The 27,471-nt window shown below is 55.1% G+C and overlaps 2 protein-coding genes across 17 annotated transcripts; one reads left to right on the top strand and one right to left on the bottom strand.

The window, feature by feature from the left end:
• Positions 1 to 26,738, top strand: NTMT1 (N-terminal Xaa-Pro-Lys N-methyltransferase 1). Of its 12 annotated transcripts, none has more exons than XM_077965520.1 (4): positions 1 to 305; positions 23,717 to 23,932; positions 25,133 to 25,385; positions 26,264 to 26,655. In XM_077965520.1, exons 2-4 carry the CDS (start codon positions 23,771 to 23,773, stop codon positions 26,518 to 26,520), a joined length of 672 nt encoding a protein of 223 aa, XP_077821646.1. In that variant the 5' UTR covers positions 1 to 305; positions 23,717 to 23,770; the 3' UTR covers positions 26,521 to 26,655. The 12 variants fall into 12 exon arrangements, with proteins under 12 accessions (XP_077821646.1, XP_077821649.1, NP_001253549.1 ...); XM_077965523.1 differs by lacking the exon at positions 1 to 305 and adding an exon at positions 10,585 to 10,692; NM_001266620.1 differs by lacking the exon at positions 1 to 305 and adding an exon at positions 16,731 to 16,870 and having other exon boundaries at positions 26,264 to 26,738.
• Positions 3,367 to 16,980, bottom strand: C15H9orf50 (chromosome 15 C9orf50 homolog). 5 transcript variants are annotated; one of them, XM_077967828.1, is made up of 9 exons: positions 16,792 to 16,980; positions 13,463 to 13,597; positions 10,439 to 11,142; positions 10,118 to 10,208; positions 9,898 to 10,014; positions 6,257 to 6,420; positions 4,522 to 4,684; positions 4,190 to 4,338; positions 3,367 to 3,588 (listed from the first exon to the last, which is right to left on the bottom strand). In XM_077967828.1, the coding sequence occupies exons 3-9, from the start codon at positions 10,947 to 10,949 to the stop codon at positions 3,485 to 3,487; spliced, it is 1,299 nt and encodes a 432-aa protein (XP_077823954.1). In that variant the 5' UTR covers positions 10,950 to 11,142; positions 13,463 to 13,597; positions 16,792 to 16,980; the 3' UTR covers positions 3,367 to 3,484. The 5 variants fall into 5 exon arrangements, with proteins under 5 accessions (XP_077823954.1, XP_077823957.1, XP_077823955.1 ...); XM_077967831.1 differs by having other exon boundaries at positions 3,367 to 3,562; positions 4,183 to 4,338; positions 4,543 to 4,684; XM_077967829.1 differs by having other exon boundaries at positions 3,367 to 3,562; positions 4,194 to 4,338; positions 4,543 to 4,684.
• Positions 26,739 to 27,471: the final 733 nt, after the last annotated feature.

The raw sequence follows: 27,471 nt of genomic DNA, 5'->3' as shown, positions 1-27,471 counted from the left end.
CTGATCCTACCTCCTCCGAGGGGCCCCGTGTGCGGGAGGAAGCAGCAGCCCCCAGAGGACCACGTTCAGCGGGAGACAGGGCTTCCCCGTGAAGAGGTGCTGAGTGCGAATCCCCACTCCAACACCTGGTCACTGTGTGATCTTGAGAAAGAGTTGAGCCTCTCTGGGCCCTGGCTTCCCCAACAGCCAAAGGTTGTAGAAAGCGGCTTACGAGAGAGCTCCTGTGCATGCGGCCGAAGGCCTTGCTGGCGCAGGACATCTGTAGGACCAGTTCCAGCTCCAGTCGGCACCACCAGCACACCCAGGTGAGACCCCCTGAGCCCTCAGGGTTTCAGTGTCCTTATTTGCAAACAGGGCTAAGGAGCCACCTTGCAGGGGTGCAGAGGCGTGGGGAGGTGGGGACACCTAGAAAGGGACAGTGACCTCCTGCCTCTCCCAGCTCTGCCCTCTGCTTTGGGTCAGACTCATTCCTCCCCCTCCACCCAAATAGACCCAGCTCCCATTCTCCCCTGTCCTGGCTGGGCACAGGACTGCCCATGGCCAATGGCAGGGGTGGGGTTGGGGCTTGCGCCTGCCTTGATCCCAGCTGCTCAGATGGGTCTGAGTTGCGGGGAGCAGAGCTTTCCTGGCCTCCCCGACATGCTGCTTCCTGAAGCCCAGGAGGGGCAGCCCTCCACACCACAACCCCCCCACTCCCACCAGCCCTGAGTGGAAATGCCCCACGGAAAAGGGCCCTCTTGGGGCCCCTGGGGAGGCCACCAGTCTGGGGTCACTGCCAAAGAGGGTGAGAGATGGGCCCCCGAGGGTCCCCGGGGAACAGCTGGGAATGGGTCCATCCCCTGAATGCCTCGCTCCCTCTCTTCCTCATCCCGTCCTTGGTCACCCTAAGTTCATGGTAGGGGACATGCTGGTGTACAGACAAGGGGCTACAGAGGGCCAGGGGGAGGCGTCTGGGCCTCCAGGGCAGCAGGTGACCCCGAATGTGGGGGCTGCGGCCCTGGGAGACCCCGAGAGACGCCGTGTATGTGTGAGGTCGGCCTGTGTGCACGGTCTGTTTGTGGGGCAGGAGTCCGTGTACCTGTGTGGTGTGTGTGTCTGAAGGGGGTGTCTGTGGGGTGTTGCGTCTGTGTACCATGTGGGTGTGGCCCTGTGGTGTGCCTCTGTGTGTCTCGGGTTGCTTATCTCGGTGGTGGGTGTAAGTGCCAAAAGCGGCGGGACTGAGGCTCCCATCCTCCGTCTGTGGTCTGCGGGGAGGGAGCGGGCAGCGCAGGGAGAGGACAGGAGCGCTGCGGGATCCCGGGGCCTTGCGTGCCGAGCCACAGGGGAGAGGTGGAGGGGAAAGGGAGGAGAAGGGTGGGGGAGGAGAAAGGGGGGAAGGGGAAGGGTAAGCGTAAGCGGGGGGGGGGGGCAGGTCTCCCTGAAAGCCCCGCCCAGCGACAGCCCCCCCCCAGCGTGGTGCCCCCCGGCGCGGGCAAGGGCGTGGAGTCCGGGGTCGCGGGGGCCCGCGGGGGCGCCGAGACCCGCCCAGGGCTCTCCACGCGGACTCCGGCTTCAGTGCTCGGCGCTGCTGCACGGCTGCAAGCCTAGCAATTTTGGGCTGAACAACAAAAGCCAGAGAGAGGGAAGTTGGGGGGCGGGGGCGGAGCGTTTCCTCCCACCCGCCAGGGCCGGCCGCGGGCTCGTAGCAGCTGCCAGGAGGTCGCGCGGCCAGAGCTGGGCTGTGCGGGGCCAGCAGCGCGGAGGCGGAGGCCGGCGGGCGCGAGCGCCAGCGCCGCGCGAGGGGAAAAGTTTCCGACCCTGGAGCGAGAGGCTGAGAAGTTTCGGCCGCGCCAGGCGTAGCCAAAGCCAGGCCAACACTGCCCCCGCGTGGGCGCGTTGGGGCGCTGCAGCCGGAGCAGGGGCCGGGGCCTGCCGCGACCCTTGGGGGAAACTGAGGCTCAGAGAGGGCGAGGTGGGTTGCGCAAGGCCACCTGGAGGAGGGGCGGTAGAATCAGGCCTGCTGAGACCCCCCGGCTCTCCAGGAAATACAGAGTCTGGGTCAGGGGACGGGGCGTGAAAGTCCAGAAAGGGAGACAGAGGGGAGGGGACGTCCCAGGGACAGAATGCCACTCCTCGTCCTGGCTGTGTCTCCACCCCCTTCCTTCCAGGAACCCCCCGAGTCCAGCAGTCAGGTACCCGGTGGAGGGGCGATGGCAGCGCTGTCTTCTTCCTATCCCCGCAGAGTTTGTCTAAACTGTCTAGCTCTGTTGCCCTTCTGGAGTCAGGGCGCCTCTCCCAAAAGGCCTCCCCCATACACAACCCATCCAGGCCCTAAGGACCCCCACCAGCCACCGCCCAGCCCAGTCCCACCGTTTGCAGCCCATTCCTTTGCCCTTAAGGCGCCAGGGTGTGGATTCCCTGCTGTTTCCTCAGCGACCAGGAGGTGGCGAGAAAGACCCGGATCCTGGGTAATGGCGTGGGGCTGGGGGCCACCGGCAGGGGCAAACCTGGTGGGCAGGGGCTTGGCGGTGGCCTGGGGGTGCTGGGTCAGTGCCTGCCACCTTGTCTTTCGCCACCTCCTGATATGGATTTGAACATCCACTCCCTCATCCCCAGACTAGGAGAGAAACGGCGGGCCCCAGCCCGTCCCACCCGGGTGCTTTGCGTTCCAGGACCAGAGGGTACCAACCCCTCCGGGAAACTAACACAGGGCTCTTTTCCCTGGGCTGGAGTCTGGACGCCCTCACTCCACAGTGGATGTCAAGATGGAGGCTTGGAGGGGGAGGACAGAAGCTTGGGGCGGGGGTTCTCCACCCCTAGGCTGAGTTTCCAGCAGGTGTCTGCTTCAGGTGTGGGCTGATCTAGGTCGACAAAGGCTTGGTCCCAAGGTTTTTGGGTTGTGTTGTTGTTGTTGTTTGATTTTTGAGACAAGGTCTCACTCTCTCGCGCAGGCTGGAGTGCAGTGGCGCGATCACAGCTCACTGCAGCCTCAACCTCCTGGGCTCAAGTGATCTGCCCGCCTCAGCCTCCCAAGTACCTGAGGCTAGAGGCGTGGACCACCACACCCAGGTTTTTTGTTTTGTTTTGTTTTTTTAAGAGGCAGGGTCTATGTTGCTCAGGCTGGTCTCAAACTCCTGGGCTGAAGCCATCCTCCTACCTTGGCCTTCCAAAGTGCTGGGATTACAGGCGTGGACCATCGTGCCCAGCATGTTCCCAGGTTTGAGGTGTGTGGCAGGGTCTCCCACCTTCCAGAAGAGGGGTTCACTTGGTACAAGTCCTGAACCCCAGGGATACCCTGTCCCCACCCCTCAGCCTCATCCTGGCTGTGTCTCCATCCCCTTCCTTCCAGGAACCCCCAGAGACCAGCAATCAGGTACCCAGAAAGGCTTGTGTGAGACCTACTGGCAGGTCCCAGCCACCTGGGATGTGCCTTTATTTGTGGGCAAGGAAGGACGCTCCTCATTGCCTGGCCCATGTGTGTCCCTGGCCTTGGGCTCGCGGGTGTTCACCTCTGATCTGGCTGCAGTGTTGTGGAGGCCAGGAGGAGATGGTACCCCTTAGGGCGGCCTTGCTTCAGGACCGACTGCAGTGAGACAGAGGACCAGCTGGCTGCTACTGGGACCTCAGGGCAGGGGACTGGGCTCCCAGCAGGATTCTACGCTGAAGCCCTGTCGGGCAGGTAGTGCTGCCAGCCCCATTTTAAAAGATGAGGAAACAGATGCAAGGTTGAGCACGGTGGCTCACGCCTGTCATCCCAGTGCTTTGGGAGGCCAAGGCGGGCGGATCACCTGAGGTCGGGAGTTCCAGACCAGCCTGGGCAGCATAGTGAAACCCCGTCTCTACTAAAAATACAAAAATTAGCTGGGAGTGGTGGTGGGTGTCCCCATTGTGGAGGTTGCAGTGAGCCAAGATTGTGCCACTGCACTCCAGCCTGGGCCACAGAGCAACACTCTGTCTCAAAAAAGGAGAGGGGAGGGGAGGGGAGGGGAAGGGAGGGGAGATGCAGAAAGGAACTGTGATCGGAACCCAGGCACCTGGCTTACAGCCGCCCCTTGACTGCTGCACTTTGAGGGAGATGCAGGAACACAGCGTGGCCACTGCAAGCCCCCACGGTGACTTGGCTCACAGGGAGGATCCACTCCCAGCCCCAGCCACCCCACCAAACAGGGCTGCTCCCGGGGCCAGCTGCCAGCAGGGGCTCACCATTTGCCCACCTGCTCCAGGTTGCCGTACGGGTCCAAGAAGGCTCGGAGGCCGCTTCGCGGTCTCTGAGCAGCGCCCTTCTTCCCTGAACAGAAGGGCACGCTGCTGTTCATGGTGGTGTCCTCAGAAAGATAGCCCTGTGTCTTCTGGGTGGACCTGGGGGAGACAGGACCCCATGAGCTTCCTGGACTCTGAGTCCCCGGCCCACCCATGGCTGGCAGGGCCCTTGAGGACCCACACTGACAACCCGCCTGTTGCCGGGTGGGGAGGTCTGTAAGCAAGCGGGGTGGGGAGCCCTGGCAATGTCGGCGAGTCCCATCCCCTTCCCCAGAGCCACACAGGCCAGCACAGTCCCAGCACCAGGAGCTGGCCAGGGTCTCCTCCTTGGCCTCAGGGTACAGGGCTTTGGGCAAACTCTCCAGCCGTTTTCCGACACTCCCAAACACCCGCTCCGACGCCACTGGCAGGGCAGCCTTCTGGTTCACAATGACGCTCTGTTGGACTGTAGGAGAGAGGGCAGGGTGAGATCCCTGCCCAGGAGGAGGGCACTGGTGCCCCCACCCTCTTTTCCTCCCTCTGGCAGGCAAGGCCGGTCAGAGCCCTGTCTCCATGGCAACCCCAGGCTCCCCAGTGCCTTCTGGCTGCCTCCGGAGAAGGCTTGGGTTTTAAAACCACCTTGCGTGACTGTTGCTGTTATACCCAAGCTGTGCCCCTGCGCATCCCCACTCGTGCTGCAGCCAAAAGCGTGCCCCCTTTCTCGCAGCGGGGAGACTGCTTACCCCATCATAGAAATCCCAGAAACCATGCTGAGAGTGCTGAGGGCTTCAGGGAGGGCTGTCTCAGGGCTGGGGGCTCTTCCCGTCCAACAGCAGCCATGTGAGATGGTCCAAGGACCCTGAATTCCCCAATGGCTGCCGCAGGATGGAAAGGGCTGGGAAGCAGCAGGCTGGCCCCCACATATCCTGGGCACCCTGCTGCCCTGGACACCATGATAGCTCCTTGTGGCCAGTGGCTGACACAGAATCATCTCCCGTATGCACCAGCTGCCATTCACATGAAATTGTTTCTCCTGGGCTTGTCCTGGCCTTATATTCCCAAGAGGGGCCCGGGGGCACTCTGGCTTCTATTTGTGGCTCTGTGTCACCCACACAAGCCCATTCTGCTTCTGGGGCCTTGGTTTCCCCACCAAACACACAGAAGTTGGGCAAAAATCACAGCTTCTAACTCCAGCTTCCTGTGATGCTAAGGCGACTGCGTCAGATCCTCCCAAATCAGCGAAGGTCCTAGGTTTGTAGGGCATCGCCCACAGCTAGACCTTGAGGCAGACATTTCCTGAAACTGCACATAGTAGGTGCTCAATAAATAACTAGAGGAAGTTGACTGTTGGGGGCCCTGGGGGCTGCTGGATCCTGAGAAGACAAGAGGCTGGGTACACGGGAAAAGGTGGAGCCTGGTCAAGGTTATACCAGAGTAAGAACAGGGACTTCTCGCCTGCTTCTCGAAACACACTTCAGAAAGCTCACTGGGAACTGCAAAACAGACACCATTACATCCAGGGCCTGGTGGCTCTTAGCTTCCTTGCTGGACCAGGCAGTGCCAGCTGTCTCCAGGAGAGAGAAAGTCTCCTCTTCCGGCTCTTCCGGGTACCTCCTCAGGCAGCCTTCGAGGGCTGCCTTCATGGATGTCGAAGGAAGATGCTTCCAATGGCATCTGGACCTCCTCCAGCCCCTGTAGGCCATGGGGGCTGCGGAGGGGAGCAAGTGTAGGCTCCAGAGGCTCTGGCTACGGATTTCAAGGTGGGCAGATACAGCGTATGAGGACCCCTTGGCAGCAAGCAGTCCAAGGTGCCGCCCACGTTGGAATACCTCCACTGGACTTCGGACCCTCTACTTGGTCCTCGAAGGTCACCCTGACATCCTCCAGGGTGGCCAGTTCAGGCACATCCTCTGCAGGGTCACTGATCTCTTGGCCTTTGCAAGCCAGTTCCTCACTCCAGGGGCCCAGAGCTACAGCCTCTCTGCCCTCCTGGCTGGAACTTTCTGGAGTCTCGAGGCTCCCCATCCCGTCTGCTTACCTGAGCATCTGCGCTCCCAGTAGCGGAGCGTTGTGTCCTGCAGGGTCTCGTCAGCGAATCGCACCCGGAAAGGGCAACGCCGCTTGCGGGGCTTAGAGCCTTCCCCCGAGGGGTTGTGGGTCAGTGCAGCCTTGAGCTTGGGGACCTGTGCACCGTGGGGCCTGCTGAGAGAGGGGAAAGGAGCCTGTGCTCACAGCCCCCCGCCGTACCCCAGCACACACCCACCAACCCCAGACTCGCTGTGAGATTCTGGACAAGTGCCCTACACTGGTCTGTAAGAATGGATAACGCCTATCACAGAAGCCAGCCTTAATGGAGCACTTCCTACCTGCCAGGCAGGCTCAAGCATGGAGGTACACCATCCCACCAAATGCACATGGCCCCCACGAAATGCTGTTATCATTCTCATTTTATAGTTGAAACAGAGGCACAGAGACTATTCCAAAGTCATGCAGCTGTAAGGCGTGGAGCCAAGACCTGCATCCTGGTTCCAGAGCTGGCACCCTCGCACGTAAAGCAATTTAGCAGAGAGGATAAGAATGCCAGCCCAGGAGTCATGCAGTCCTGGGTTTCAGTCCTGACCCTTTTGAGCCTCAGTTTTCTTATCTGTAAAATGGGAATATTGTGCCCACTTTACCGTGTTGTGAAGAAAGGAAATGGGCCGTAGAAGCATCCAGCCCAGGGTCTGTGGGGCCCAGAGGAAACATCACTAACTGGGAGCTGGGTTTTTTTGTTTGTTTTCTTTTTTTTTTTGAGACAGTCTCGCTCTGTCGCCCAGGCTGGAGTGCAGTGGCACGGTCTCAGCTCACTGCAAGCTCCGCCTCCCGGGTTCACGCTATTCTCCTGCCTCAGCCTCCCGAGTGGCTGAGACTACAGGAGTGCGCCACCACACCCGGCTAATTTTTGTATTTTTAGTAGAAACAGGGTTTCACCTTATTGGCCAGGATGGTCTCAGACGCCTGATCTCAAGTGATCCACCCTCCTAGGCCTTCCTAAGTGCTGGGATTACAGGTGTGAGCCACCGCCCCCCACCCGCTGAGCTGTTACTGTAACTGTCTATCTCAATCATGCCCCATCCCAGCCACATTTTTTTTTTGCAGTTTTTTTCCCTTTAAATTATAGGCACAATAATACCATCCTCCTGGGTTTGATGAGTATCAGATGACTTACATGAGACATCTAGGACATGGCTGGCACAGGGTTTGGCCTTAATCAAGGGTATCTGTTATATGTATATTTCATAGATAATATTGTTCCATTTATTGTTGTTAATTTCGGCCTCAACCGGGTGAGGTGGCTCACGCCTGTAATCCCAGCACTTTGGGAGGCCAAGGCAGGCAGATCACAAGGTCAAGAGATCGAGACCATCCTGGCCAACATGGTGAAACCCCGTCTCTACCAAAAATACAAAAAAATTAGCTGGGCACGGTGGCGTGCGCCTGTAGTTCCAGCTACTCGAGAGGCTGAGAATCACTTGAACCCAGGAGGCAGAGGTTGCAGTGAGCCCAGATTGCGCCATTGCACTCCAGCCTAGCGACAGAGTAAGACTCCGTCTCAAAAAAAAAAAAAAAAAAAAAAAGCCTCAAGGGCAAGGCTGCAGGAAGGCCTGCTTGACCCACCTATAGCTCTGTTATTGAGGAAGGTCATGGCTGGCTGTTGGAATGCACGTATTTATATGTCTGCATCCGTTCATCAGACCACATCTGTATGTCTGTGTAGATGTGGAGGGAATGTTTTTCATCAACCCCCAAAGAGCCAAGCAGTCAGGAGGTGTCAGGACAGTGCCTGGTTACATGCCTTGGGACCTAGTCATCCAACAGTTGTGTGCTCAGGAACCCCTGCTCTCTGCTGGCTGCAGGGCCAGGCAAAGGCATAACCCAGCTCTGCCTGCCTGCCTGAAATCTCAGCATCTCCCCTTGAGGGCCACTGGAGCCTGTTCTGAGGCACCCCAGTGTCCCCTGCAGGGCCCACCAGGGAATCTCACACACAGTAAGGTGCTCAAGTATTTGCTCTTGAATATGAAAGTCTGTAACTGTGTCTGTCTCTGCTTTTGCTCACATTTGAGAGAATGAATTCCAAACTTTTATTTATTATATCTTGTGAGAAGTAATGTGTATATTTGGCCTGATTGGTTGAAAGTTCTGAGGTTGATAAATGTGTTTCACTTTTTTTTTTTTTTTTTGAGACAGGGTCTTGCTCTGTCACCCAGGCTGGAGTGCAGTGGCACAATCTTGGCTCACTGCAGCCTCAACCTCCCAGACTCAAGCAATCCTTCTACCTCAGCCTCCCGAGTAGCTGGAACCACAGGTATGCACCACCACGCCCAGCTTACGTTTGTAAGTTTTGTAGAGACAGGGTTTCACCATGTTACTCAGGCTGATCTCAAACTCCTGGGCTCAAGCGATCCTCCTGCCTCAGCCTCCCAAAGCACTGGGATTATAGGCATGAGCCACTATGCTTGGCCATGTGATCCATTTCTAGTTCCTACTCTGATCCATCAGTCGTGTCTACCTGGAGTATTGTGCAAGGAAGGGTTCTGAGGCTCAGTGGGGAAATATGATCCATTAGTTTTGTCTGCCATGGGTATCAGATGAGGAGGAATGATATGTATGTGATATATTTACTCTCCCTGGTCTTTAAACTCATGGGCAGTGTCATTCACCCTTCACTCCTGCTTAGGCCTGGGGGAATTTTAACCTGGAGGAACTGTTTCTGTCTTCTTTTCCCTCTCTGTTAAAACTGTGGTATCTAGGCCCAGGTAGGTTCCAATGCCTAGGCTCTTCTCTTACCTCCATCCCTATTTTTCTCCCAATATTCAACATACAGTAAAACCTAATAAAAGTTAGAGTAAGAAATGGACAAATGATGGTGGGATGGGTAAAAAGATGGAAGACTGGGTGGGTGGGTTGATGGGTGGATGGACTGTGGGGTGAGTTAATGAAAGGGCCTGAATAGAACTGAAGTATGAATGTATGGGTAGATGGACAGATGGGTGGCTGGCTTTTTATGTAGATGGGTATGTAGGTTTGTGGATGGCTTTATGACTAGATTAGCAATGGACAGTGTCCTAGGTTTACAAGTGGATGGAAGGATTTGTAGATGGTTGATCAATGGATGGATGATCAATGGATGGATGATTGATCAATGGATGGATGGATAGAAGTGTGGGAGTTTTAGACGGATGACTGGCTAGCTGGTTGGCCAGGTAGATGAATGGATCCACAAGACACCTGATTCATGGGTGGGTGGGTGAGTGAAAATATGTATGGATGGAGTCATGGGTTCATGATAGATGAATGGGTGGATAGAAAGATAAGATAGATAGATGGAGAGATTCATGAACAGGTGGTAGAAGATCTGGTTCATGGATAAGATGGATGCAAGGATGGATGGGTGAATGGGAAAATGAATATATGAATGGATTCATGGATGAATTATGTGTTGGTAGAAGACCTCATTAATGGATGGGTTGATTCATACATGAACTGGCGAATGAATCTTGAATGGGTTGATAGAAGATCTGATTCATGGACAGATGTATGTAAGGATGGATGAATACATTCATGGGCAAAAGAGGAAAGAAAGGAGGAAAGAAATGCCCCTTTCCTCCACTACCCTACCCTATCCCTCCCATCACTCACTGGTTGGCCTTTTTGACAGTGGTGAATTGTGAGTGATGACCCTTCAGGGACCCCAGAGTAGGTGTCTGATGGAGCGAAATCTTCGTAAGACTATCCTGGAGGTGCGATGACTGGCCCCTTAAAGACAAACAGGCCACATCAGGCATGAGTGACCAGGCTGTCCCTCTCTGGAAACATCGATGGCAACCCCGTCCCCACCAAGAAGGGAACTGACGCTTACCATAGGTCTGGAAGGAATGAACAGTTGGGACACTGCGGAGACCCTGGGCAGTGCTCTAACACACCACTTTGATGTTGTGGTGCTGGGGATGCTGGAGCCAGGAGGAAACACTTGTGAGCCTTGGCTGGGGGACGGTCCTTCCTAGTCATATGGCCTCGGGGTGATGGCAGGCCAGCCTTCAAGGAGGGGTTACGAGGGCTCTGAGATACTCAGCTAACATTAGCATCCTTCTGAGCCGGTGTGGTGAGGGTGTTGGGTGCGGGGACACAAGAGACCACCCCCCCACCAGGAATGACTCGGGCCCGCCCCCCGGGGCCTCACTCAGTGGCTCGGGCTCCTCGGCGCACTTCTGCTGGAGGTGGTGCAGGAACTCACGGAACCTGCTGGGGAGGAGCTCTCCTAGGAAGGCGCCCAAGAAGTCGGGGTCTTCCCTGGCCACGCCCCTCCGGGGGCGCTCACGCTCTCCAGGCCCGGGCTTCCTGGGCGCCGATTCCTGGGACGCGCCGGCCGAGAGCAGGGGAGGTAGCAGCAGGGACCGCAGCAGCCCCCGCTTCCGCACCGCCCGCCGGCTCGCAGTGAGCAGGGCGGGCAGGCGCGGCGGCGGGAGGCGTCCGAAGCCCACCCCGGGCTCGGCGTCCCCTTCCGGCCACCACGCAGCGCCGCCTCCCGGGATCCTCGAGCCCCCGGAGCCCCGCGCGCCCAGGGCCGCTCGGAGCGCAGGCGGGGTCAGCTTGGGCAGCCGCGGGTCGCTGCTGCGTTGGAAGTCGCCGTCGCCAGGGAGCCCCTTGGGCGCCACCTCCTGGGCCCCTGGGCGAGGTCGACGCCGGAACATGCTTGGCCCCGCGCTCAGCTCACCGCACCCTCAGCGCGCGTGGGTGGGGGGCGCCGGGTGAGGTGGGGAGGGCATAGTCCAGCCCCAGGCCATAGTGCCCCGGGCAGGGCAGCGCGGTGCAGGGTGAGCGCCACCGGCCCAGTGGACAGCGAATGGCTTCAGGCGAGAGCTCCCAGAGCCTCTGTTTCCTCACCTGAAAAATGGTGACAGCAAGAGTGGCCAGCTTTGGGGTTGCTGTGACGTTTAAATGAGCACGTACATGCCAGTCTTAGAACAGCGAGCTCGGAACAGTGCCAGGCACGCTGGCCAAGCTTACACATAGACTAGCTGCCGTTCTTAGTATTTAAAAGTTCTTACTATTTAAGATTTAGTCCCAGCTCCACCACTTACTAGCTTTGTAACCTTGGCCAAGCCAATTAACTTTCCCTCTGCCTTCCCTGGGGGCTCTGGTCTGCAGAATGGGGATAATAGCAGCACCTGCCTCTTTGCAGCCGTGAAATGGCATCACCACTGGTAGAGAGAGCACTTAGCCTGCCTTGCAGTGTTCAGATCGTGGAAGCTGTTACCGTCATTAGTGCTCTACTGGGAATTAGGAAACCTGGAACCAGCTTGAGGGAAGAAAGACCTGACCAGCAGCCTCCCAGCCCTGGTGATGCCTCAGAGACCCCTGGGTGGGGAGCCTGTTGAAAGTACAGATGACTTACCCCCAGCCCCCATTCTGATTCAGTAAGTCTCTGCTGGAACCAAGACACTTTTTTGTTGTTGTTGTTAAAGAGATGGGGTCTTGCTAAGAGATGGAGTCCTGCTGTCGCCCATGCTGGAGTGCAGTAGCACCATCATAGCTCACTGCAGCCTCAAATTCTTGGGCTCAAGCGATCCTCCCGCCTCAGCCTCCTGAGTAGCTGGGACTACAGGCACACGCCACCACAGTCGGCTAATTTTTGTATTTTTTGTAGAAATGGGGTGGAAATTTTTTGTATTTATGTTGCGCGGGCTGGTCTTGAACTGCTGGGCTCAAGTGATCCACCTGCCTTGGCCTCCCAAAGTGCTGGGATCACAGGCATGAGCCCCCACTTCTGGCCAAGACACAGACTTCTAACAAACTCCGCTTTGGGAGGCAGAGCCCCAGTCCTACTCCCAGCTCTGACACTGAGGGGTCTCTGAGCCTGCTTCCTCCCCACCATACCCCACTCCCAGATTGTTGTCAGCTCTGAGCTGGCTCCTGGGCAGTGTCACACTCACCCTGGTGGGCTTCTGGGCAGGGCCTGAGAAGGTCCTGTGAGTTTAGAGCTCTCTACAGGCAGGCTAGCCCTTGGGAGAGCCCATCATCCCTGCCTGGTGCCTCTCCCAGCCCCTCCCTGCTGCCTCTGGGCTGTTTCAGGGTCATTGTGATCCGCGCCTCACCCCTGGGCACCTGAAGAGCAGTAGGCACCAAGGCCTGGGGACTGAGAGTGAGGCTATTGTGTCCTAGATGCCCTGGCCGTAACCACCCAGGGCACTGGGACTCTGACCAGGGCAGCCAGGCCTTCCAGATCTGGGAGGCGCAGGCTGGGTGGCTCTGGAAGTAGAACTTCCACCCCAAGAGCAGGCAGTCAGAATACAATGGACCTAGAAATTACAGGCACGGTGGCTCATGCCTGTAATCCCAGCACTTTGGGAGGCCGAGGCAGGCAGATCACCTGAGGTCAGGAGTTCAAGACCAGCCCGGCCAACATGATGAAACCTCGTCTCTACTAAAAATACAAAAATTTGCCGGGCGTGGTGGTGTGCACCTATAATCCCAGCTACTTGGGAGGCTGAGACAGGAGAATCGCTTGACCCTGGGAGGCGGAGATTGCAGTGAGCTGAGATCATGCCACTGCACTCCAGCCTGGGTGACAGAGACTCCATCTCAAAAACAGTAATAATAATAATGATTCAAGGCCTGGGTGCTAGGTGTGCTTCTTGCTATTGAGATGTCATTTGTTTCAGGCAGTCTCAGCTGGCAGACAAAGAAATGTGCGTGTTTACTATTACACACACAGATCTATAAATATTTCTATAGGTAACCATCTGTACTTATATTAAGCTAAACATGAGCTCATGCTGACATCTCCAACTCTAATCCATTACACGGATCATTTGAGACTCTGTCTCAAAAAAAAAAAAAAAAAAAAAAGAGGCCAGGTTGCACTGGCTAATGCCTGTAATCCTAGCACTTTGGGAGGCCAAGGCAGGCGGATTGCCTGAGCTTGGGAGTTCGTAACCAGCCTGGGCCACATGGTGAAACCCCGTCTCTACTAAAATACAAAAAAATTAGCCAGGTGTGGCAGCGTGTGCCTGTAGTCCCAGCTACTTGGGGGGCTGAGGCAGGAGAATTGCTTGAACCCGGGAGGCAGAGGTTGCAGTGAGCTGAGATCGCGCCACTGCACTCCAGCCTACAGAGTGAGACTCCATCTCCAGAAAGGAAAAGAGAAGAGAAGAGAAGAGAAGAGAAGAGAAGAGAAGAGAAGAGAAGAAAGAAATTAACATACCCACTTTCAAGTCCATGGTCTGCTGTTTTGCTGTGTGATACTGGAGAAGTGTCTTTTTTCTCAGGACTCCCTGGGCCTTATCTCTGAGTCTTGGCTGGGAGAGGGCCGAGAGGAAGCTCATAGAGTATTGTGAAGCTGGGGTGGGAGACAAAGGTCATTTACATGAGTATTTCACTGGCATGGCATAGTTTCATAATTTGAAAATGAAGAAACGACTTTGTAATTCAAATAACAGAGTGACTCACTAGAGGACACATCGCCAAAGATGTATTCTATTTTCTGTCAATGCTTCTCACCAGGGATGGAGGGACATACTTTCTTGGAGAGCTACAATATTGAGTGGGGGAGGGAGATATTTTTGTATTTATTTAAAGGGTATGTGACTTTTTTTAATGGCTGAGAAACACCAGATTAACTAGATGGTTTTTTGTTTTTGTTTTTTTTTGAGACGGAGTCTCGCTCCGTCAGCCAGGCTGGAGTGCAGTGGCGTGATCTTGGCTCACTGCAAGCTCTGCCTCCCAGGTTCACGCCATTCTCCTGCCTCAGCCTCCCGAGTAGCTGGGATTACAGGTGCCCGCCACCACACCCAGCTAATTTTTTTGTATTTTTAGTAGAGATGGGGTTTCACCGTGTTAGTCAGGATGGTCTCAATCTCCTGTCTCAATCTCCTGACCTCGTGATCCACCCGCCTCGGTCTCCCAAAGTGCTGGGATTACAGGCATGAGCCACCACACCCGGCCTAACTAGATGTTTCTAAAGAGCCCTCCAGACCTTGCACTCTGCAATCATTTATCAAGCAACTACTATGTGCTAGGCTTGGGAATTCAGAGATGCCAGAGGCTTTGAGGTCAGGGAGCTGGCCAGCCCTGGGAAGGCCTTGGAGTCTGGGTGTGGGGAAGGGGCTTGCTCTTCTGTTGACAGGAAATAAGATAGGGCTGGATTTTTAGGCATGCAGAGTTTGGACCAGAGCTGCCCCCTGGTGGAGGATTCCAGACACCCCCAGCAATTGAAATTGCCCAGGATCAATTCCTTTGCGTAGAGACACAGAAAATGAAGCTTGCTCAGACCAGGGGTAGCAGTTAGGACCTAGAATAGTCTAGAAGGGATGCCAAATAATATGCACATACACACGTTCTGCGGACTCAATGCAGATGTGGCTTTTTGGCATCCCCTTTCTCCCGTAGCTTTCAGTACATTTAGAGCAAACACACTTTAAGCACCTTCTGTGTGCACTGCTCAGAGGAAGGCATTGGAAACCTAACACCAGAATATTATTATTTTATTTATTTTTGAGATGGAGTTTTGCTCTTGTCACCCAGGCTGGAAAGCAATGGTGTGATCTAGGCTCATTGCAACCTCCACCTCCCAGGTTCAGGCGATTCTCCTGCTTCAGCCTCCCGAGTAGCTGGGACTGCAGGCATGCACCACCACGTCTGGCTAATTTTGTATTTTTAGTAGAGACGGGGTTTTGCCATGTTGGCCAGGCTGGTTTCAAACTCCTGACCTCAGGTGATCTGCCCGCCTTGGCATCCCAGAATGCTGGGGTTACAGTTGTGCACCACTGCACCCTGCCAAAACCAGGATGTTATTAATAGTTTAGGAAAAATGACCTTAGGGTGAATATTGTCATTATAATAGCTTCCATTTCCTGAGAACCCACTGCAGGTGCTGAGCTGAAGGTCTGGTGTGCAGTGTCCCACAAGTTTAATCCTCTCAGAGCATCAGAAGTTGAGTAATGATTACATTGCTCCACTTCTTCTGGCAGGAGACTGAAGCTCGGAGATGTTAACAGGCTCTACCCACCTGCAAGCTCGTGTTTCCATCACTGCTGCCTCGGAGATAGCTCCAGAATTTCTTTGCATGGGAGGAGCCGAGGGAAGGGCCATGCTTTTGGAATGGAAATTTCATGGGCTTGTTCTGCTTATTTGGGTGGGAATCCCATGGCACTGCCAAGAGTATTTTTTATTTTATTTATTTTTGGGGGGTCGGTATTATTTTAAGATGCTAATGGAGATGGGTGGATTTGAGGACCAATGGCTTTTTTCCCCTTCTTACTCAAAGCCCAGCCTGCAGCCTCCAAACGAACTGTTGTTCGTGATGGGGATGAAGAGAGGGCAACGCCGCGGCTCTTTTCAGTTCGGGAGGTCCTTCCAGATTCCCAAAAGTCAATTTAGTCAAGTTTTGAGCTGTAACCTGTGTTGGGCGCGGTGGCTCACGCTTGTAATCCCAGCAGTCTGGGAGGCCAAAGTGGAAGCCTTGCTTGAGGCCAGGATTCAAGATCAGCCTGGGCAACAGGGTGAGACCCCGTCTCTAATTTTTTTTTTAAAGAAGTCAAATTAGGCCGGGCGCGGTGGCTCACGCCTGTAATCCTAGCATTCTGGGAGGCCGGGGCGGGCGGATGACGAGGTCAGAAGATCGAGACCATCCTGACTAACACGGTGAAACCCCATCTCTACTTTAAAAATACAAAAAAAATTAGCTGGGCGTGGTGGCGGGCGCCTGTAGTCCCAGCTACTTGGGAGGCTGAGGGAGGAGAATGGTGGGAACCCGGGAGACTGAGCTTGCAGTGAGCTGAGATAGGCCACTGCACTCCAGCCTGGGCAACAGAGCGAGCCTCCGTCTCGGAAGGAAGGAAGGAAGGAAGGAAGGAAGGAGGGAGGGAGGGAGGGAAGGAAGGAAGGAAGGAAGGAGGGAGGGAGGGAAGGAAGGAAGGAGGGAGGGAGGGAGGGAAGGAAGGAAGGAAGGGAAGGGAAGGAAGGAAAGGAAGGAAGGAAAGGAGGGAGGGAGGGAGGGAGGAAGGGAGGAAAGAAGGAAGGAAGGAAGGCAGTCAGTCAAATTAGGCTGGGCGCAGTGGCTTACGCCTATAATCCCAATACTTCGGAAGGCAGAGGCGGGAGGATGACTTGAAGTCAGGAGTTCGCAACCAGCCTGGCCAACATGGTGAAAACCCGTCTCTACTAAAAATACAAAAATTAGCTGGGTGTGGTAGCTCACACCTGTAGTCCCAGCTACTCTGGAGGCAGAGGCAGGAGAATCGCTGGAACCTGGGAGGCGGAGGTTGCAGTGAGCCAAGATCGCGCCACTGCACTCCAGCCTGGTTGACAGAGCAAGATTCTGTCTCAATTTAAAAAAAAAAAAAAATTAAGTTAAATTATTTTTCAAAAGAAGTCAGGCTAAATCCGGAGCCCGCGGGAGGGGGGCGAGCTGAACGAGGAGGTGGGGCCAGCCGTGGCCCCGCCCCTAAACGCCCGGAAGTGACGTTAGCGGACAAAGGCAGCGCGCGCCGCGAGCTGTCGCGTCTGGTCGTGGTGTGGCGGAGCTGCGGTTACCTTGTGGGGTCTCCGCCGCTGCCGCCCTCCCTTCCTCTTCCCCATCTTCTTCTCTCGGTCCCGGGAGCCCCCGCGCGGAGTGAGTAGCGCGAGGCGGTGCGAAGGGTAGGCAGCCGCCGGGAGAGGGGAGGCCGCGACCCCTAACTGCTTCGGCGCCCTGTGGGCCCCGGCTCGTCACGTGACCCGGCGCGTGCGCGAGGGCCGGCACGGGCCCCACGTGCGCGTTCCCAAGCGGTCCACGGGCCGGACCTGGGCAGGGACTACGGAGCAGTCAGTCCATGGGTTGGGGTACAGGAGGAAAGTCAAGGCACTCAAAGCCCAGGCAGGGCACTCCCCCACCCGGGTCCCCAGACCGCAGCAAATCCCTTTCTCTGAGCCTGTTTCCCCTCCGAGAAACAGGGATATGGAGAGCGCCCACTCGGAGGATGGATGGGAGGAATCGGTAAAATGCCCAGTTCAGAGCCTGGCACAGTGAAGTGCCCGTTGCACAGAAGTTGCCGTCGTATTTAACCTTGGGTCCCGCCCCAGCGCCAGCCCGACACAGGTGCAGCTCAAAAAAGACACCCCCAGAACCCTTGCGGCCAAGGTCAGCCTGTCTGCAGGGAGGCTGCCATATCGAAAAGCCCAGGCTTTGCTGCCCACCAACTGTGTGATCTCTCTCTCTGGACTTCGGTTTCTCCTCTCTATTGTTAAGTGATTGCCACAGCTGGTGTCAGAGGCCCTGACAGCGGGGAGGGACAGTGTAACCGGTGGTTGTGGTGTGTAGAATGATTGCCCAGTGAGATGGGATGAGCCTCTGGGAGGAACCAGGGCTGGGATAAGGAGCCTGGAATCCCTCCTTAATTCTGTTCTCGGCTTCCTGTTCGTATGTTTAAAGACACATCGTTTCCTTTAGTGTGCTGGTTTTTCTCTCTGTAAACTGAGGACTGCGTGGGGGTTGGAAGTAACGCATGGAGTGTTTTGGTGGAGGCCGGAAGCCCTGGGATCACAAAGATAGCATCTAAAAAATCTCGGTGGGGGTTCTGTGCTTACAGACAGAGGAAGCTCACTCCTCACTCTGGCTGATTTGCAGAGCTGTTTGAGTCTGCTGGATTGGCCGCCCAGCATACCAGTAACAGTCCCCTAGGTGTGTCCAACAGTACAGCTTCTATGGCATTCTAAGGCACTTTTCCCATTTGATCCTCATAGTGCGCAGAGTTGACAAGAATCTCGTTTGACGGAGAATTTCTAAGCTCAAGAGAGAATATGTGCCTGGCACTGTGCAAAGCACTTTAAGCTTTTCGTGTGCACTTTTAATCACAGGCTTTCTGTAAAGTCGGTATTACTGCTCCATTTTATAGATGAACTGAGGAATGGTGAGGTTTGATGTCTTATCTGAGCTTAACACAGCTGGTGAGCAGAGCCAAGATTCAGATCTGGTTCATCCGACTCCATCAGAGTCTTTGTTAGTTTTTAAATGTATCCCCTGTTTTGTCTTCTTCCCTCCCTTTTTCCCTTCTTTCCTTTTCTTAGAGCACTCTGCCATTTGCATGTGGCCTGCTGCTGTCCACAAAGATCCAGGGAGGATGGGTTCTGTCCTGTAGGCTGCTAGAGGGTGGAGGTCACTTTTAGGCAGGCTTTTCCGTAGAGACTTAACATGAGTAGGATGAGATGACTGCAAAAGTCTGCCGGTGACAGTTTCAGCACCGTTTTCTTCCATGGGTCGTGGGAGAAGAGACGCAGTAACTGGGGCAGCTGCGTGGGTCTGAACACCTTGGCGGGGAGGAGGAGGCAGCAGCTAGGTGACCGTGAAGGATGTAGGATCACATTTACTGGCTGAGCAGGCATTTACCAGGCGTGAGGGGTTTCTCTTCCTCTCTGAGCTAGCCTAGAGTTCACACAAAGCCAGGGTGCTCCTGGCCTCCTCCCAGGCCCTGCAGCCACATGGCATCTGTCCTCTGGAGCAGAGTGTAGCAGGACCTCCTGCTGTTGGCCGACCGACCTTGCTGTTCCCTCGGACTCTTAGGGACCTCCTCCTGCCCCACTGCAATCTGGACAGAATGTAGCCAGGACCCTAGGAATCCCATTTATTAATGAATCAGCTGTTAGGACAAATGTCAAAGTCAGGCTCGCTATTTCCCTGCCAATATGTGCCTCCCCTGGCTTTTTCCTAGAATTTGCGTGTAGGTGGAATTCTTGTAAATTAGATTATTTGGGGGACCCTGACATTTAAAGGAATCATGTTACAAGGCTTTTGGTAAAGCACAAAATTATGTTGTCGGTAACAGCCTTCAGTATTACCAGTTTTGAATGGTTGGACTTTTGTCTGTAGGATTTTCTTAGAAGTGGAAAATGGCTATAGCTGCACAAAGCCCATTGTATTATTTGGCAACCAATTAGTCAGTGCCCACCTGGTGTCAGGCACTGGTCTAATCGATACGCGTTTGCCCTCAGATTTATTCTGTTCATTTGATCAGAGATTAACTTTCTGTTGAATATCTGTGTTTCGTGGGATGCAAGAGAAGCATAGTGATAAATCTCAAATGTTGCCATTGCTCTCTAGGAGCTCCCAGGCCAGGCGAGAGATAGAACTGGATACAAAACCTTCAGTTTACCAAGACTGGTGGGTGGTGAGAGGGAGACGGGCTTGCTCTCGCCGTGCTCCAGTCTGAATGGGAGTTGTGCTAGCATGGTGTGGAAGAGTAGTATTTCGTTTTTTAACCTTTGTCTTTAATTTTCCCAGCCACCAAGTGTTTTTTATTTTTTGAGACAGGGTCTCGCTCTTGTCTAGGCTGGACTCAAACTCCTGTGCTCAAGCAGTCTTCCCACCTCAGCCTCCCAAAGTGCTCAGATTATAGGCATGAGCCACTGCACCCAGCTGTAGTTTTGAATGCCATCCTCTCTGAGTGACTGATGGAGGGCTGTGACATGGTTGCTCTGGTGCCTGCTGGCAGAGGGGCAGGCAGCCCACCTGACCTGGTCCTTACCCCGTCAGACCATAGCAGCCACCAAACCCGGCTACATGGTGACATTCAGGTTGGTGGCCCTTTTCCCCGTCAGCCACCATGGCAGATCTAGCAGTCTTGAGGATTGGCAGGTCTGGTGGGAACAAGAATTAATTCTTCTTTTTTTGACACACTGTCTCACTCTGTTGCCCAGACTGGAATGCAGAGGCAGGATCATGGCTCACTGCAGCCTTGACCTCCCAGGCTCAAGTGATCCTCCCACCTCAGCCTCCCTAGTAGCTGGGAGGTACTAGAATGTGTGTGTTTTTGATAGAGACGGGTTTCTGAGCCATAGGCTGCTTTCTCCTTCCAGCAGTGTTGTTCCCAGTGCTGGGAGACCAGTGTGGGAGCTCTGTGGTCAGCTTGCGGGGAAGGTGTTATGTGCAATAAGTAGAACTAAGGTCCTCCCCAGCCTGTTACCCCAAAGGGCTCCCTGATTGGTGCAGTGATGGCTGCCTTTCTTCATTGTGGCCCAAACCCTGTGTGTGAACGGTAAAGTGAGGGGTCAGTCTGCGAGTGGATTCAAGAATCTGAAGAGGGAAGCCAGGCCCAGTGTCATACGCCTGTAATCTCAGCTACTTGGGAGGCTGAATAGGGAGGATGGCCTGAGCCCGGGAGTTTGAGGCCAGCCTGGGCCACATAGCAAGACCCCATCTCAAAAAAACAAGAATCTGAAGAGAGGTTTAAGTAGACTTCTCTAGGCACAGCCAAAGGGTTCTGCTGAGGGTGAAAAGACCCAATCACGGATCTAAGAAGAACCGGGCCCCGGTAGAGCACATGGGTCTTGTCAGCTCTCTCTGGACCCTCAGAAAGCTGGCGTGTGACTTTGTCAGTGAAGAAAGCTCAAATCTGCTGAAGGAGTCAGGCACGGTGTTGGAGAGGAGGGACCCCGTCCCCTCTGTTCTCAGCAGCCACAACAGGCCTTTCCCTGTTGCCCCCACTGGCTGGCTGGGTCTCCGGAAAAGGCTGACCAGTTACAGAAGGAGAATTGCATCCGTTAGAAGTCGTCTTTTTTTTTTTTTTTTTTTGGATACGGAGTCTTGCTCTGTCGCCCAGGCTGGAATGCAGTGGCGCGATCTTGGCTCATGGCAAGCTCCACCTCCTGTGTTCAGGCCATTCTCCTGCCTCAGCCTCCCGAGTAGCTGGGACTACAGGTGCGCGCCACCGTGCCCGGCTAATTTTTTTGTATTTTTAGTAGAAACAGAGTTTCACTGTGTTAGCCAGGATGATCTCGATCTCCTGACCTCATGATCCGCCTGCCTCGGCCTCCCAAAGTGCTGGGATTACAGGCGTGAGCCATGGCGCCCGGCCTCGTTAGAAGTATTCTTGAGCTGACTGGCTGGGGTGGGCCTGCTGCTTCTGGAAAGTTCCTTCTCTTTCAGGTCAGGTTCAGAATATAGTAGTGCAGAAGATAGTACTGGGGGCCAATAACAAATTTGACCAATGAAAAATCTTGGCTGAGTGCAGTGACTTCCGCCTGTAACCCCAACACCTTGGGAGGCCGAGGCAGGTGGATCACTTGCAGCCAGGTGTTTGAGACCAGCCTGGGCAACATGGCAAAACTCCGTCTGTACAGAAAATACAAAAGTTAGGCAGGTGTGGCGGCGTGTGCCTGTAGTCCCAGCTACCCTGGAGGCCAAGATGGGAGGGTCACCTGAGCCATACTCTAGTCTGGTGACACTGAGACCCTTTCTCAAAAAACAAAGAAGAAAAGAAAATTCTCCAGCTTGTCTTGTGTTTAGTTTCTCTTCTCTTTCCTCATAGTTGCTTCCCGAAGGCCTCATGCTCCTTCTCAGGGCGTTTTCCTGTTTCCCTCTGACCACTTCTCTTGAAGCCCCTAGAGCATTCCTGGGTCTTAGGGTTTTAAGCTTTGAGTTGTGTTTGAGGACTGTGCCCAAGTTCCACATGTGGACTCTTACGTGTTGACCCTGTAGCTCCAGGGGTCAGGCAGACGGTCTTGGACCTACGATTTGTCAACTTTGGCGACAGGCATTTGCTAGAAGCCCCCTGCTCTCCTTGTGTGGAGGCGGCACGTGCGAGGTGGTGAGCTGCAGCTCCCAGTCAGCTGCGCGTTTTGCACCGAGGAGATTTTCCCTTTATCATGGGTTTATCAGGATGTAGCAGCAGCTGCTGCTGGGATTCCTGCCTCCCACTGTTGCTGTTTGTCCTGTGACAGCCAGCACGGCCACTGCCATTCTCACTCTGCCTCCCTTCAGGGTAGGCCCTGGCAGTGTGGGAAGCACATCAGCTGAGAGCTGGTGCCAGCATGCACTCGGGGCCGCCCTCATCCAGGCCCCGTCTGCCTTTCCCAGCTCACCTTCCACACTGTGTTCCCCGCCTCCACTCTCCGCCCTCTGATGGCCCGTGCTGTCCCACAGCTGCTCCCTCTGTCTGTGCCTCACCCCTCCAGCACTCCCTGTCTTTAGATGCCCAGCTCGGGCTGCCTCCTCCAGGCTACTGCCCCTGTCTGCTGTTCAGAAAGGATTCTTCTGCCCTTTGAGTTTCCTTAGCACTTTATGGTTTCATGAGAATCTTATTTTTCTGCTGCGTATTTTCGTTCCCTTTGTTCTTTGCCTGTCCTCCTGGGCTAGAGCTCTCTGAGGTCTTGGCAAGCCTCACAGCAACTAGAACAGCCCCTAAGCGTGGTGTGCCTTGGTGACAGCACTGTGCCTATGGGAAGCTTATGGCAGGCTGGCCCCCCTTGGAGCGTGGAGCCGCTGAGCTGTCATCCCTGTCCTGAAGGGCAAGGTGGGCCTGGGCTCTGCTGCCAGGACCCAGCTGAGGCTCTCTAGTTCCCTCTCCTTCTGCTGTGGCAGCAGTCTCCTCATCCCCCTGCCGTCTCCACTGCTGCCAGCAGTCTTTGGAAGCACCGGTCTTCCCGGGCCACTGTCTGCTGGGCCTCAGGGTGGTTCACACTCGTTGCTCTGTAGGATGCAGTCGAAATTGCTAGAGTTGACTGTGAGACCAGGAACTGGCAGCCACGAGGGCTGTCTGTCCTTCCCTCCGGGAGCAGAGCTGTCGCCCTCCACTGGCTGCATTTATTCTTGCCCATCCATCGGTTTCAGCTTCCGAGTCCCCTCCTCAGGGTTGCCTTCCCTGGTCCCCGCATCCGAGTCCACTTCCTCTCTCCGTGCTCTGCTGGCACTGGTGCTTCTCCTCTGCAGCCCTCCCTGCAGGTGTGGTTGTGTCTGTAGAATTGTTTTCTGCCTGGCTGTCTGCCTGGTTCACAGCCTGGTGCCTGGCACAGAGTCCCCACTCCTCATTAACGGAGGACTGGACCCCACCGTGAGTTGTTGCTGTGCTCTGAGCCAGAGGCAGGGAGGCGTGGAAACTTCCCTGGCCCTCCAGGGTCTGCTGGTGTTCTCTGCTTTGCGGTCTTTTCTCTTTATTGATCAGGGTTTTCTGTGCCCAGAAGCCACTGCGTCAGGTGTCATATAAAGCATGTCAAGAACTTGAAGCCAGTCCAGGCACAGTGGCTCATACCCGTAATCCCAGTGCTTTGGGAGGCCAAGGTGGGAGAATCTCTTGAGGTCAGGAGTTCGAGACCAACCTTTGTAATGTAGTGAGACCCCATCTCTACAAAAAATAATTAGCCAGGCATGGTGGCACACAACTGTAGTCCTAGCTGCTCCGGAGGAGTTGGGAGGGTCTCTTGAGTTCTGGAGTTGGAGGCTGCATTGAGCTATGATCACACCACTGCACTCCAGAAAAAATGAAAATGTAAAAGAACGTGAAGCTAGGACTTGGGGCGGGCGCTCTCAGTGCAAAAGACAGAAGATGCTGTTATCCAAGGGGTAGAAGCAGATTTGGGGACCCTGGACTTCCCTCTGCACTCAGCAGCATGTGTGACTTGTGAAGCCTGGAGTGAGACTGGCCCTCTGCCCCGGGGACCTTTCTGCCAGGTCCCCGGCCCGCTGACTCACACCCCCTTCCTTACCCAGGAGAGTTGCGGGTGCTGATCGTGGTGCTTGAGCAGAGCCGTGGTTGGTGACAGCATGACGAGCGAGGTGATAGAAGACGAGAAGCAATTCTATTCCAAGGCCAAGACCTACTGGAAACAAATCCCACCCACGGTGGACGGCATGCTTGGGGGGTATGGCCACATCTCCAGCATCGACATCAACAGCTCCCGGAAGTTTCTGCAGAGGTTTTTGAGGGTAGGCAGGTCTGGCGTGCTCTCCAGGAGAGGCTGTGGCTCTGGTGGCACTGCCGAGTCCATGTGGGGTGCCACCTTTTACATGTAACACTGCAGGCTCGTTGGCTGTCTCTTGGTACCTACCCCAAAGCCTTGAGGAGCTGGGCTGGGTGGGCACAGTGGGGTAACTTCTAGATTGTGGACTTAGCCTCAAGGTTACCAGACAGGAGCTGGCTGTTAGGCAGAACTGAGGTGCCCGAATTGGGCAAACTTCTCTTCAACTGTTGGGTTTTGCCAGGGACAAAACCCTTGCTCTCCTGCCATGCCCATGGGTGTTTGGGCTGAGGGTGTTGGCCATTCTGGATGAAAACTCCTAGTTACATGCCATGGTTTCTACCCTCTGCTCCACCCCCAGCCTTTTCTGTACTAGGCTGGGACCCCCGGGCCTGGAGCCCCCCACCTTCTTGTCTCTCATGGCTGGCACTGGAGGCTGCTGTTGGCCACCTGCTCCATCCAGCGCCTCCCCTCCCTCCGCGTTCCCTCTCCGCACCCTTGTTCACCCATTGTCCTACTTCCATTCTCCCTGCTCCTCTCTGCCGTTGTTTACTTGGAGACTCAGGAGAGATTAGCGTACCTGTTCAAGTTATCACCTTTAAGTGGAAATTGGCTTTCATTTTAGAAATGTGTGGCCCAGGGCTGGGGCAGCGGCTCACTCCTGTAATCCAGCTCTTTGGGATTTCAAGGTGGGAGGACTGCTTGAGCCCAGGAATTTGAGACCAGCCTGGGCAACAGACTGAGGCCCTGTCTCTACAAAAAATAAATAAAAATAAAGAGTTGGGCATGGTGGCACATGCCTGTAGTCCCAGCTACGTGGGAGGCTGAGGCGGGAAGATGGAGGATGGCTTGAGCCCAGGGGTCCGAGGCTACAGTGAGCCGTGATCCCACTACTGCATTCCAGCCTGGACAACAGAATGAGATCCTGTCTCTACAAAAACTTTCAAAGATAAAGGAATATGTGGCCCAGCAGGGTGTCCTTCCACGCTTACCCCCTTGAATCAGGACTCTGTACAAGCTGGCAGCCAGCACAGACCTCCCCACCAGTGCTCAGCTTGTGCAGAGCCCTGGAATCCTGACTTGAGTCTAAGTTCCAGGGCTCATGAGGAAGGGCCCCCACGTGTGGCGACAGGGTCTCTCTGATAGGTTACATGCCTCTGCTTTTCAGGAAGGCCCGAACAAGACAGGAACGTCCTGTGCCCTGGACTGTGGAGCTGGCATTGGGAGGATCACCAAGCGGCTGCTCCTGCCGCTGTTCAGAGAGGTGGATATGGTCGACATAACGGAGGACTTCCTGGTTCAAGCCAAGACCTACCTGGGGGAGGAGGGCAAGAGGGTGAGGAACTACTTCTGTTGTGGGCTCCAGGACTTCACCCCAGAGCCGGACTCTTACGACGTCATCTGGATCCAGTGGGTGATAGGTGAGGGTCCCGCCGCCCTTCCCTGCCCACCTGTACGTCTCCTGCCACTCGGGTTCCCCATAAGGTGTCAGGACCAGGGCTTTGCGCTCCTGCAGCAAGTAAGCCAGTGAGGATTCTCCAATCCCCCCACGCCCACACCCACGCCCACCCCCACCCCGTGCTTCCCAGGACTGAGGGACAGGCTCAGCCTAAAAGGTCGATTTCTTCCAGGTTTTGTTTCAGTTGAATACCTGCTACCATCCATTTGGGTGCAGTTTTTTGTTAAATTTTAATGGCCAATAACTTACTGCATTCAAAGTGAGAGTTTTATAAGGGTTTTATTTTTAATAAGATGAAAAGTTTAAGCTTTGTGTCTAGCCCTGCACCCTCTTAGCCTAACAGTACACCTCAAGCGCTGTGCCCTGGGCTGCTGACCTGGTGGCAGGCCACTAGCAGCAGTTGGCCACCTCCTGAGGTGGGCAGCACAGGCCTGCTGTGGACACGCTAGGTCTGGCCTTGTATTTTGTGGTCTCAGAAGCCTCTGTGGGGACTTCTGGTGTGGGGAAGGCAGTCTGTCCAGAAGCTCCTGCAGTGCCAAACTCTTAGCCCAGGTTCACTCCTCTGATCCAAGTCTGGCAGGGGTGGGGCATCATGGTGTGTAGGTATCAGGCAGGACTTGGAAGTCACCCCGTCAAGTTAAATTCTGGCTTAATGTGTCTTTAGAGCCACAGTTTCCTCTTCTATGAAATGGGGTTTAGTAAATCTGTCGGGATTTACTAAATGCCACACAAAATGCTGGGCACAAATGAAGGGCTCAGCAGGGCTGAGAAATACATCCCATCTGGTGGCCAGCATCCCCTTGCATTGTGCACTGGTAACCTTGCTTCTGCCCTCCCCAGGCCACCTCACCGATCAGCACCTGGCCGAGTTCCTGCGGCGCTGCAAGGGCAGCCTCCGCCCCAACGGTATCATTGTCATCAAAGACAACATGGCCCAGGAGGGCGTGATTCTGGATGACGTGGACAGCAGCGTGTGCCGGGACCTTGATGTGGTCCGCAGGATCATCTGCAGCGCAGGCCTCAGCCTCCTGGCTGAGGAGAGGCAGGAGAACCTCCCCGATGAGATCTACCACGTCTATAGCTTTGCCCTGAGATGAGCCAGGGCTGGCAGGAGAAACTGAGGAACCACAGTCCGGGTGGGGGGAACTGGCAGCTGGGCAAGATCCAGGCGCCACACTGGCGGTTCGTGAGTGTCAAGGCACCACTAAATATAGCTGTCTGCCGTCCACTCATTATGCAGATTCTTCTTCAAAAGGCAAGGTGGGACCCTGTGGGGGGAGGGTGCTGCTGAACCAGCGGTGAGGCAGGAGCCCAGACCCTGCTGCCCTGTGAGATGGGATGGGGTGGAAGGGGCTCCAGGGCTCCCCATGTGGGAATACGGTGGTCACATCAGTAGCCGATTCCCTGGGCCTCCAGCGTAGCCTTCCAGCCATGGGCCTGGCTGCCTGAAGAGGAAGGAAACCACCCCCAACCTGGTTGTTGGGAACTTGAAGACTTCAGTGTGGTCTTTACCTAGGGGAGGGACAGAGCTGGGCTGGTGGAACCCATGGGTGCTGCCTGATGGTGCTGTGGTTGGGGGTGCTCACGTGCCAAGTCCTGCTTGGCAGTGGAAGCCTGGGACCCTTAAAGCGTGACAACAGCCTGCAGCAGGGAAGCTCCCTGAACCCTTGTTCTTCTCTGGGCTTGAGGCTGCTCCTTGGCAGGCATTAAATTAAAAAATAAAATGGGGCAGGCGCGGTGGCTCACGCCTGTAATCCCAACGCTTTGGGAGGCTGAGGCCGGCAGATCACAAGGTCAGGAGATTGAGACCATCCTGGCTGACACAGTGAAACCCCGTCTCTACTAAAAATACAAAAAAAAAAAAAAAAAGCCGGGCGTGGTGGTGGGCCGCCTGTAGTCCCAGCTAGCTACTTGGGAGGCTGAGGCAGGAGAATGGTGTGAACCCAGGAGGCGGAGCTTGCAGTGAGCCGACACTGCGCCACTGCACTGCAGCCTAGGTGACAGAGTGAGACTCCATCCCAAAAAATAAAAATAAAATAAAATGGGGC

Source organism: Macaca mulatta, chromosome 15 (assembly GCF_049350105.2).
Source record: "Macaca mulatta isolate MMU2019108-1 chromosome 15, T2T-MMU8v2.0, whole genome shotgun sequence".
Classification (NCBI taxonomy): Eukaryota; Metazoa; Chordata; class Mammalia; order Primates; family Cercopithecidae; genus Macaca; species Macaca mulatta.
This window is presented reverse-complemented; position numbering and strand designations above follow the sequence as displayed.